Raw genomic sequence first — 12,945 nt, forward strand, 5'->3', positions numbered from 1 at the left:
TTCTTAATTTTTTCCAGAATTAAACAGAACCAGTAAGTAATACATCTGAGGATTAAGTACATTAGGTTTGTGATCCACATCAATCCAAAAAGAATATCTAAACATCTACACTTTCTGTACATATGCAAAATCAGAACCTGTTTTACAGCAACCAGAGTTTGCTGTGCCATCTGAGCCCTCAACGGTGGTTAATGTTAACTATGGTTTACTGAATGAAGGCAGTTTAATAAACATCAACCACAGGAAAGATGGCAACTTGTGTCCAAAAAGGAAAATCGTTGAAACTTCTTGCAGCCACATTGAAGGAAGAGCAGGGAGCCCACGAAAAGGTGAGATTAATTCACATAACATTAAACTATGGTTTAGTGTCATATTTCCTGCTTAGTGTTTTCTTGCTGGTATAGCAACCTGTACTTTTTCACTTAGCTACTCATGTGCTTTGCTCACAACTTAACTGGTCCTTCCTAAATAGGAATGTTTTATATTCTTCTATAAAGCAACAAAAAGTTCAGAAGTCAGCTGTAACATATGATGAGCTTTAGTTTACCTGGTACATGATAGATGATGGAGGTGGCTCGATGCATGGCTGCTGATCGGGCAGGGGCAGTTCTTCCAGCAGATCCACATTGGATAGAGCGTCCTCCAGTGTCACGTGAGTCGTCATGGCTCTGAGTTTTCAGACTCACAACTAAAAGAAACAAGTACATGTTACAGAACTACAGACAGAACAGTGAGAGTTTCAGAATAGAGTACACATATAGCAAAACCAATGGATATTTGGCTTGAAGAAAATACTTTTGGGGAAACTACAGCTCTCAGGATCCTGCAGCCAAGGTGAGGATATACAGATGAGATTACAACCAAAGAGTGAAATATCATGTGTATTTACTAGGTTCAACTTCAGTGAGTTTTACTGTTCATAACCATCCAAAGCATCAGGTTCCACAACTCTATTTTCTTCTTGTACAAGAGGAATTCAATCCTTACATTGAGGATTAAGTTCATGATCTGAGATCCCTGAGGTTATTTGAAAGTTCTCATCTGCTAATCATTTTTCATCTTATATAGTCCCTCTCTATACAATGTTCATATAGAGTGTGGTCATACAAACACAAATATCAAATGTACACTTATACTTATTATACTCAAGACAGAGGAATTTGTTCTTCCAAATTTAATGTTAAAGGAGAAAGACAAATGGCTTACTCACTCTTTTTTGCCCCAGATCTAAATGCTAGATAATACAGTAGAGTCTCACTTATCCAACACTTGCTTATCCAACATTCTGGATTATCCAACGCATTTTTATAGTCAATGTTTTCAATATATCATGATATTTTGGTGCTAAATTCATAAATACAGTAATTACTACATAGCATTACTGCGTATTGAACTACTTTTTCCTGTCAAATTAGTTGTTAAACATGATGTTTTGGTGCTTAATTTGTAAAATCATAACCTAATTTGATGTGTAATAGGCTTTTCCTTAATCCCTCCTTATTATCCAACATATTCGCTTATCCAATGTTCTGCCGGCCCGTTTATGTTGGATAAGTGAGACTCTACTGTAATTGGAATGCTAGATAATGATTCAAAAATGTTATTCTAAGAACTGTTAGAGAAAAATGTTTATAAATAGCAGCTGAATTATTTTATTACATGTAGAAACAGCAAGCACAGAGCAATATGCATGGCAGACAGATGGATGGACACATTTTGTTCTGAAATGGAATTAAATCGATGCAGATGAAAGTCAGAAGGATTATTGGTACTACATCAATGTCTCATGCATATGAAACAGCATCTTGCCATTTAAAATGATTGGAATCTGTGTGGCATTTGTGCAAAGATTGTGTAGTGCTTCTTGAAGTGCTTCTAAAAATGGATTCTGTCTTGTTGTTGGGCAGCTGGACACTGAGGGAATTCTCTCTTCTCTTCCAAGCTTTTTCTTTTTCATCAACTTGACAACACAATGTATGTATAATAACAATAATAATAGTAATAATAATATGCAGTTCCTTTGAGAACCACTGCTTATTAATTACAACTATACAGCTAATAGCAATTAATATCATATGGTATCAGGAACAGTTAACATTTTGGAATCTTGGCTGAGATACATAGTGCTGGGAGGTACTTATCTAAGATTTAACTTTTTCAGTTATTCATTTAGGACCTTCTATATAAGCTGGTATATTTGTCCCATTGGAAATAATAGAGTTCACGATTATCGGCAATTTCACGCACCCAAGTAAAATCCAAGAAGAGATTCCGCATTGATAGATTCAATTATCAACAATTTGAAAATGTTCCACAATTTTTTTCCCAAAAAGCTAATTTTGATTCTTCCATTTTACACAAGGAACACTAGTTTACTATGCCATTGTATATACAGTAGAGTCTCACTTATCCAACATAAACGGGCCGGCAGAACGTTGGATAAGCGAATATGTTGGATAATAAGGAGGGATTAAGGAAACACCTATTAAACATCAAATTAGGTTATGATTTTACAAATTAAGCACCAAAACATCATGTTATACAACAAATTTGACAGAAAAAGTGGTTAAATACACAGTAATGCTATGTAGTAATTACTGTATTTAAAGAATTTAGCACCAAAATATCACGATGTATTGAAAACATTGTCTACAAAAATGCGTTGGATAATCCAGAATGTTGGATAAGTGAGACTCTACTGTAATGAGACTAGAATATCCACAGATTTGGTATACACAGGGCATCCTGGAATCAAACCCCTGGGCTTACCCTATTACTTCTGGGCTCTGAGAAAAACAAATACTGTTAGTTAATATAAAGTAGTGGAGAAATGCAGTTACAGATGTAAAGGAACTTCAAATTTGAGGGAATGCACAGAGCAAATACTTGCTAAAACAATATGTACATTTTAAATCATTTCAGAAGTGAATTGAAACTATACTGCAAGTTTCTTCTGGTGCGAGAGAATTGGCCGTCTACAAAGACGTTGCCCAGGGGATGGCCAGACATGTTACCATCCTGTGGGAGGCTTCTCTCATGTCCCGCATGGGAAGCTGGGGCTGACAAACAGGAGCTCACCCCATCTCGCGGAGTTGAACCACCGACATTCAGGTAAGCAGTTCAGCCAGAACAAGGCTTTAACCATTACGCCACGTGAAAGGCTTCTTGCTGTTTTTAACACTTTGGCCATTAACAATATAGCATTGAGGCTCATATAACTTCAAAAACTTTTTTATCTCCTTTGAGTTTATAAAATAACTATAGTATATAATTCAACTGCTGGATTCTCTGAATGTTTCCAGGAGTTTCTGTTTGTGTATGTATATGTACACACATGTATATATATACACATAGATCCACTGCTTTTCTGGTCAAGTCACATATTCTGATACCTGAAATAAAACAAGACTTTGAAAAAAATCTGTGTTTGGTGAGGGAGTGTTTTGTTTTCTGATCTATCACTACATAAATACATGTGCATTTCCATTTATTTTTATGTATTTTTGGTCAGCAAAAACCTGAAAAGTTCTGCTTTTATTGAGACAAAGTGTATTATAATCAAAGTACAAAGGAAACAACAGATGGACACAATAGTAAGATGAGGTAATGCTGAAATGGCCCTCATGATAGGCAGCTGTCAGAGCAAAGTGGCTGCCTGAGAAGGCTTCATGACTATCAGACTGATTTTTAAAAAGAAGTGTCTCAACAAGTGACATATGGTCTCCTCCTATTTCATTTTGAAATTCTTACTTTCTGCTAGAAACGGAGAGCTTCATTTCCATTGCCATATTGGGATCCCCCGAGGTAGAAGTCTTGAGGAATACTTACATTGTTATAATATTTTCCAGTGGTACTAAAATTATGCTTGTTTATTTCACTGCAATCTTCTATTATGGCATTATACCCTAAAATGAAATTCAATGAAATATTTGCACTATGCTTGACAGCCTGGTTCACAAACATGCTGACTTGGAGATATGCAAAATTTTTCCATAGAAGGTGATATGTGACGTGATAATACAAAATTTATTTATAGAGTTTGATCTCTATGAAAATACATTTAGAAGTGCATTTAGAAGTGTCTATTAGGTAGTGTTAGAGAGTGGGATTCCATAGATATCAGCTCCTGATTTCTGAAAAGGAATCTAAGAAATGTCCACGGGTGCATCTACACTATAGAATTAATGCAGTTTGACAAGACTAACTGTTGTGGCTCAATGCTTTAGAATTATGGGAGTTGTAGTTTTGTGTGGCATCAGCATTAATTGGCTGAGAAAGCTAAAGGCTTTGTAAAACCACCCATCCCAGGATTCAATTGCAGAAGGTAGTGTCAAAGTGTATTAATGCTACAGTGCAGATCAGGCATGGGCAAACTAAGGCCCGGTGCCCGGATGCAGCCTGGGCGCTTACCTCAGGCCCTCCTCATTTTCCCTGTTATCTTTGCACAAGGATACAGTGCCCCATCACATCCTTATGCCAAAAAGACATGGGAGGAAGGCACACAACAGCTAAGAGCCCTCTCAGCCACCACGTGTGTCGCCCTCCTCCCAGCATAAGGACGGTGTGAGCAGCTTCATCCTTATGCCGGGAGGATAGCTGAAGGAAGGCATGTGGCGGTTGAGAGCTCTCCAGAGCACTCTAAGCCGTCGCCTGTTTCGCCCTCCTCCTGGCATAATGCCAAGAGGACAGCCCGAGGACTGGGGGAGTAGAATTGGGGCAGTCGCTGTGTGTCCCACCTTCCTCCCCACATAAAGATGGGATAAGCAATCCCATCCTTATGCTGAGAAGACAACCTGAGGATGACCCAGGCCCTGCCCTGCACCCTCCTGGCCCCATGCTCTCCCATACCCTACTCCTTGTGGGCCCATCCCACCCAGCATGCAAACAGCCCCCCTCCCGGCCCAGCCTTGCCTGCCAGCCCCGCAATGCAGCCCTAAGGCAAAAAGTTTGCCCGTGCCTGGTGTAGATGCACCTCAAGACAATCAACATATTTATCTGTAGAAACTGACACACACATAGAAACATTGTGGGAAACATGAAGGACATGTTATCTATGCTTGATGATCACTCCATTGGACATTATGTCCAAAAGTGTCTCTAAAAATCCCTTTGGTTTCTGGGAATTAATTAAGGTGTGTGTTCAGGGGCTCAAAGGTGCTTTTTAAAACAAACACACAAACAGTTCTGAGGTCTCTTCACTGCAAAGGCCATCCACTAAAGTAGAATTCATTCTGTGCTTGTTCTGTAAATCAATGAAAGCAAAGAATATGCACACAAATAGAGCTCTCTATTCAAAATGTTCAAAATGAAAAGAGCTGCCAACTCTTCAAATGAATAAGTCTTATGGGTCTCGTATAAATTTGAGGAAGAGAGGTAGGCTATTCCTATCACTGATGATTGCTTAGACACCAATTACTCTTTTTTTGGGGGGGGGGGGGGGGAGGTCTCACTACCTGAGTCTCTTCTATTGGAAGCTACTGAAAACAAAGAAATCAAGTCTATGGCACTGAGGCCTTATAACCTAAGCATATCATAGCTATGCAATATTACTTCTTATGCAAATGTTTCACTGTAAAATTGAAGTGGGAGGTAACTTTTTCCATATAAAACTGCCCAGTGGATATTTAAATTAAAGAATAGTGAAAGAAAATGCATTTTGGCACATAATTATGGCTGCCAGCTTTTGCCAATAGGACCCCTGTGTCTTTAACAGGTATTCGTAGTGAGCAGAAAGGAAGCCTTCCTTACTACATGATTCACACATCAGTAACAGTTTCCCTGGACAGGTCTCTTTCCATAAGGCTGTTGTTCAAGCCAGGAATAAACACACACACATACACAAACAAGTAAGCCTATCTACAGTGTTTTCTACTGCTTACATGAAAAGGTTTATACTGATCTCTTGTCTGTTCCATGTCAAGTCGTGATTTCTAAATAGAAATGTTGTTACTCTTATCACCAGTGTCTAATGGAAGGTCTATCCATATAAGCCAAGAACATCTGCTACTGGAGGACATCATCTTGCCCACAACCCACCAACTCAATCCAAAGACTGCTCTTCATTTCAGCGATACAGCAATGGGGTCAGTGGGTCAGTGATCAAAAGGTCAGCATGGGGTATTAACCAACAGAAGCCATCTGTGTCTCCTGGGATCATACTGGGTAGCGTGAAGTGAAGCAACTGCATGCAAAGGGAACAAAACCGGATGAGGGTGGGAGGGAAATCAAACGGTACTCTTTGTGGTTTGTCTATAGGTGTAACACTTCCTGCGTTGTCATGCCTAACAAATGACAGTTGCAGAACCTAATTTTCAATGTGTGAATCAACTAGGGATGGATAATGTCAACACACACACGAGAAAGAGAGAGAGAGAGAGAGAGAGATTAGCACAAACTATTACAGAAGAAGCAATTTTCTTCAAATTCAGCAATAGAACATGGAAAACAACTACCTCAAGAAAAACAACTTGGAGTATGCTTTCCCCTTCTTTAAAAAAAATCCTACACAATGCCTTTCTTTCTCTACACAGGCCCCAAGAAAATCTTTAAGTATTTCCAGACACTGCAAAACCTATATCTAAACCAGAAACTCCCTACACAAAATGAACAGTATGCTAGACTGACCTTATGCTCTCTAAAATGAACTCGTTCCCTGATGAACAAGGGTATTCGACTCAATTGGTTTGCGTACTTGCTTTCACAACGGTGCAGTCACTATCCTCTAGGGAGCCACAGAATAGCTCTTCCATCCATGTTTAATAAAGAGCATGTGCTTCAGACATCGACTCAAAACAGCTCCATCTTCCACAACAGAATAATCTGGGTAGAATTTGCAACAGCTGAAAAGGGCCCTTGAAGATTAAGACAGATGATAGAGAGATAATATATGTGGAGTTTGTTTCCAAAAAGTACCAAAAAAAACAAAGAAAATAACAATAAAAATGAGTTTTAGATAGCAGCACATTGTTAGTTAAGAGTAGAATATTATGTATTGATCATAATAATTTTTTAGAACTTGAAAAACTGCATTTTATGGCAAAAGAAGGCATATTATCAGCATGGTTTTTTTTTACAGTTCCTGCAAATTTGTTCAGATGGACTCGATACCTTTGGAAACAGACTCCACATATAGAGACACACAAACACAATTGTTCCCATTATAAATATGAATTGCAAATTATAAATTTAAAGATAAGGCACAACAACAAAAACAACAACAACAACAACAACAACAACAACGTTTATTACGGTCCATAGGCCCATCATATGGCACATAAACTGGCAAACAAACCAACAAACCAATGGCATTGAAATGCTTAGAGCCTTGTGGTGTTAAATTTGGAACTGATGTACAAGTCAGCCTCCTAACAATGATATTTCTGATTCTTAACTCTACAAAATTGGGAGAAGGCACTGGCAGTTTCCGGCCAATACTCAAGGAATCTGAAAAACCAAAATAGTGACTGAGCAAGATAACTTAAACTTTTAAAAAAAGTAAATTGAAAATAAAACCTTAAAAACCATGCAAAATAGCAAACATAGTACATGTTATTATAGTTTATCTAGCTATCAACCTAACAAATCATCATGCAATTTGAACAACAGTGTGCGATAAAAAGGAAACAAATACATCCACAAACATATCCTGCAAATAGGATCACTCAAGAAAGTCATTCAAAGAGAACACTTTCAAAATATAGCTTTAAATGCCACAATCAATTAGTAATCCTTGGATTTGTTGTTGCTGTTTTCTTTGCCTTTAAGTCATTTCCAGATTACAGTAACCCTAAGGTGAACCTATCACATGTTTTTCTTAACAAGATTTGTGCAGAGAAGGTTTGCCTTTGCCTTCTTCTGAGTATGAGACAGGAAGTGATATACTGAAGGTCACACAGTGGATTTCATGAACAGGGACATACATATACCCTGTTTCCCCTAAAATAAGACATCCTCAGAAAATAAGACCTAGTCGAGGTTTTGCTGAATTGCTAAATATAAGGTCTTCCCCAAAAGTAAGACCTAGCAAGTTTTTGTTTGGAAGCATGCCCAATGAATAGAACACCAGAGTATGCAGGATTGGTAAATGTACGTGCCATAGATGGAAATATTGGTAGTAACAAGAAATTCTTGATAGGATTCACAGTTTGTCTGGTTATGCTGGTTTGTGATGACAACTACTGTACAGTATATAATAAATGTTCCTTTTTTTTTGTTCAACAATAAATGTGAATTCTTCTTCATAGAAAAATAAGACATCCCCTGAAAATAAGACCTAGTGCATCTTTGGGAGCAAAAATTAATATAAGACACTGTCTTATTTTCGGGGAAACACGGTATACACACACATATGGAGTTACATTTAAACATGTACTTATACTGACTTACAAACAAATTCAACTTAAGTACAAACCTACAGAACCTATCTTATTTGTTACTTGGGAATGGCCTGTATTAGCTACAGTAGAGACTCACTTATCCAACCTTCGCTCATCCAACATTCTGTATTATCCAATGTAGTCAATGTTTTTGTAGTCAATGTTTTCAATACACTGCAATGTTTTGGTGCTAAATTTGGAAATACAGTAATAACTATATAATGTTACCATGTATTGAGCTGCTTTTTCTGTTGATTTGTTGTAAAACATTAGGTTTTGGTGCATAATTTGTAAAATCATAATGTAACTTGACGTTTAATAGACTTTTCCTTAATCCCTCCTTATTATCCAACATTTTTGCTTATCCAACTTTCTGCTGACCCATTTATGTTGGATAAGTGAGACTCTACAGTATTACTTTGGCGGGGGGGGGGGGACATTACTAGTTGCTTAACAAAAGGTGCATTACTATATTTTTTCCAATGTTTATTGTTGTTGTTTTAAAAATACACCCAAAACATCAATAAAAAGCCCCAAATCTTCTGCAAATGATCAACTGAAACATCTCAAAATAATACATTACACCTGTTTAAAGATTAGCAAGATTAATTAGTATACTAGTGAGGATCACAGCCATTATTGTAATATCATATCCAATGAAATGTTATTAGGCACTTTTTCCTCTTAGCAGCTGCACTTGCTCTTGCAGAAGAAAGGGGCTGGGAGTGATAAAATAAAATCATAAGAAGGACACCAGAAAAAATATTACATATTTTTTCAAAAGAAATTAGCTGTACTAAGCACTGTATATACCAGGGGTCCCCAAACTTTTTAAACGGGGGGCCAGTTCACGGTCCCTCAGACCGTTGTAGGGCCAGACTATAGTTTTAAAAAAAAAAACTATGAACAAATTCCTATGCAGTGCACACTGCACATATCTTATTTTGAAGTAAAAAAAACAACCCAGGAATAAATACAGCCTCAATGTTAATCATAATCATACATAATAAAGAGGGTTGGAAGAGACCCCTTGGGCCATTTAGTTCAACCTCCTTCTGCCTTTGTGCACCAAAATCACTAGCAAAGCACCCCTTAATAATTATTAATTAAATAATAATTAAAATACCATTATAAACAAGCAAAGCTTTGTAAGGCGAGGGAGAAGACAGGAAAGGTGCTCCTACCCCATGCTCCCTCCTCCTCTGCAGAGGAGGAGGGAGCTTCCAAAGCAGGGGTCAGATAAATGGCTTCGATAGGCCACATGTGGCCCCCAGGCCAACACAGCAAAAAACAAGAAACCACTCCAAAACTATCTTGTGTTCCTTAACAGATTTAGTTTAGCACAGATCTCTCATTTGAGACCACTTCAAGGAGCAGCCCTGACTAAAACGAAAGGCTTCCAAATATGCATCTTCCTGCCCTTGCATTATGTCAGTGTACATTATATAGAGAAGACTGGGTCAAATTCTGTCACCTTTCCATTTACACCACATTTCAACACACGAGTAAGCAACCTATATTTTCTATAATGTTATTATTTGGTTTTGTCAAGCATGTTGTTCAAGCCTCTAGCCTTAACAAACCTTCTCTGCTTAGCTGTCCAGCAGTTTAGCTTTCTTACCATGGACCCCTTCACACTACACAATTACTGCTCTACGATTCTACTTTAACTATGTGGGAGAGTGGGCCCTTCAATTCACTATTCAATTATAGTGTTGTGCCTTGGTTGCATCTTGTATAATTCTGGGACTTTCACTTTGGAGTGGCACTTGATCTCTCTGGCTGAGAATTCTGAATGCACTTCTGCAAATTGACAATCCCAGCAATCCAAAGGGTGGTACTATGGCAACTAAAGTGGGATCATGGTGTTACAATTGTGTGGTAAGGAATGGAATCTTTCTCAAGTTCTCTCCACACTTTGCGTGTCCTGCCCAGATCATCTGCATTTTCTGCCATGGCAATTTCTTCCAAGCTCTGGCTGCGTTTCACTGGGAATCTTGCTCTCTTTGACTGCCTAGATCTCCTGTTTAGGCCCCTAGATCTCCTGTTTAGGCCCCCTTCTCTTCTGGCGGCTCACATCACAGTGCTGACACAACATTTGGAGACCATACATTCACACTGAGAATTGTCATGGTGACAAGAGCAGCCTGACATCAGCACCAGGGAGGGCAAGAGGTCACAATTCCCCCACGGGTCCCTATATTAGAAAAATTGATATGATATTCAGAGAGGGAGATCATGAGTTCACAGAAAAATGTCTACTAAATGAAATGGTAAGAGGTAGTAGAAATCTGTTTCACAACATTTGTAACCTTGGAAACAAGGGAGAGAGAACTCCTATGTTGTCTTTTTACATTTTCCAATGCTGTTCTGTCGTTTTGTTTTGAAATTTGGTTTTTCTGAATTTCAGTGAACCAAAAATGAAATGGAATATGGAAATGTGCGTAGGATAAAATCCATTTGTAAGAAAAAGGGAAAATAAAAAACAGTACTACATTATCCATACGTAATCAAAAGTCCTGCTATCCTAAGTGTGGGCCACTAGATCATACCGGACTGCAGCTTCCAGCTGAAGGGTGTTGTAGTACATTTGGGAGGGCCACACTGCCACTACACTGCCATATAATGCCATTTGAAGTTGCTTTCACTGTGCTTGGTTAAGAGGAGCCTCTTCCTAAGTATGCCTAGGAATACAGTCTCAATGGGTTTAGAACAGGCATGGGCAAACTTCGGCCTCCCGGGTGTTTTAGACTTCTACGCCCACAATTCCTAACAACCTACTGGCTGTTAGGAATTGGGAGTTGAAGTCCAAAACACCTGGAGGGCCAAAGTTTGCCCAGGCCTGGTTTAGAATCTTCTAATCCAGTGATTCTCAAAGTGGTTCTCAAAGTGTGCTCCATACTGAGAGGCTCCATGGTTTCCTCCTCCTCTCCCTCTTGCTGACAAAATCCTTTTTCCCTTAGCCCCTCACTCCAAAAGCCCCTCCCTGCTGCCAAAAGCCTTTTTCCTTGCCTTCCTCACCGCCTAGATCATTTCCCTCTTACCTTCTTTGCTTCCAAAATTTCCCTCCCACCTCTCAGGGGGGTGCTTTGATTGTGCTTTTCCTACATGGCAGAAGGGAGTTGAACTGGGTGCCCCTTGGGATTGCTACTATAACTATTCTTATTATCACAAAAGCTGGGTGGCCATCTGTTGGGGGTGCTTTGATTGTGCTTTTCCTGCATGGCAGAAGGGGGTTGGACTGGATGGCCCCTGAAGTCTTCCACTGAAATACTGTTAAGTTTATGTTGGTTAAAATTATTTTTCATTTTAGATATTGTATTGTTCTTTCTTTTCCTTTTTTGCACTATAGATGAGATAATGTGCAGTGTGTATAGGAATTCATTCTTTTTTTTTCCCAATTAGTTCACGCAAACACTCTCCATTCATCTGCCACCGGCTTTGCTCGTCTGTCCAATTTTAAAACACAATGTGGGAAAAAGTTTGCCCATACCTGATATATATACATTATATATAATATCATATATAATATAATATATAAATACGTATTGGAGCTCCACGAGAAACCTTTGCTTCAAAAACGGCTCCACAGCTGAAAAACTTTGAGAACCCGTCTAACCTAAAACATAATACATACACATAAACTTGTATACAAAGTACAGTGTTCCCTCACTACTTCGCGGTTCACTTTTTGCAGATTCGCTGTTTTGCAGTTTTCCAATAAATTCTAAAAGACTATTATAAATCATAAAAATTACAATTTACAACCTAAGGAAGGAAGGAAGAAGAAGCCAAAGGGGGATAAAAGGAGCCCAAGGGGCAACGGGAGGAGGAGGAGTCGATTTACAACACATGATTGGTTGATAAAGACTTAAAATAGTGTATAACTACTAAAATAATGTATAAATATTAAAATAAATATAGCGTCTCTACTTCGCGGATTTTCACTTATTGCGGGTGGTCCTGGAACCTAACCCCAGCGATAAGTGAGAGAACATTGTATACAAAATAATATATAACTCATATACATAAATTCATTACAATAATAGTGCAATAACTTAGCACTTTGGCAAAATGAACCAACTGATGAAGGATATGAACAAACATTGGCTGAGTAGTAACAGATTAAGCCTACAGCATAGCAGCTACATTTCCTGCTTTCCCAGCATCAGTGTATGGTTTACTTCATATTTCCCTACTATCATGAAGATTAGATTTTAACAATTTAGACCTAGCAAAATTAAACCAGCATTCATATAAATGTATAATTTAAGGGAACAAAATTTAGGCCTCTTTGAATAAAGTATAAGCTTACAAGAAACAGTGTTTGGCTTTCAAAATGCTACATATTTTGACTGTGTTCACAAGAAGGCACCATGGAAGATCTTTCAGATTTCTGGATTCAGCTCAAGCCATGCAGGTGCATGGATTTCTACTTAGGCTCATCCAGGTAAATAAGTAAAAGATGGTAGCTCTGAATGAATTTCTGTTCCTCTGCTGTCAAATTTAATTTCAGTTTCAGCAAGTCACTGAAAATAGCAAGTTGTCTAATTATTTTTTCTCCACTACT

General features: G+C 38.3%; 1 protein-coding gene across 3 annotated transcripts in view; it reads right to left on the reverse strand.

Annotated features, from left to right (window-relative positions):
- The window catches only part of cyfip2 (cytoplasmic FMR1 interacting protein 2), a 78,876-nt gene that overhangs the window by 61,633 nt on the left and 4,298 nt on the right, over positions 1-12,945 (reverse strand). For all 3 annotated transcript variants that reach the window (XM_016995081.2, XM_008114795.3, XM_003223460.4), the window contains exon 2: positions 548-688. In XM_016995081.2, coding sequence (XP_016850570.1) covers positions 548-664 — 117 coding nt within the window. In that variant the 5' untranslated portion in view covers positions 665-688. The remainder of the gene's footprint in view (positions 1-547; positions 689-12,945) is intronic.

Source organism: Anolis carolinensis, chromosome 2, assembly GCF_035594765.1.
Source record: "Anolis carolinensis isolate JA03-04 chromosome 2, rAnoCar3.1.pri, whole genome shotgun sequence".
Classification (NCBI taxonomy): domain Eukaryota; kingdom Metazoa; phylum Chordata; class Lepidosauria; order Squamata; family Dactyloidae; genus Anolis; species Anolis carolinensis.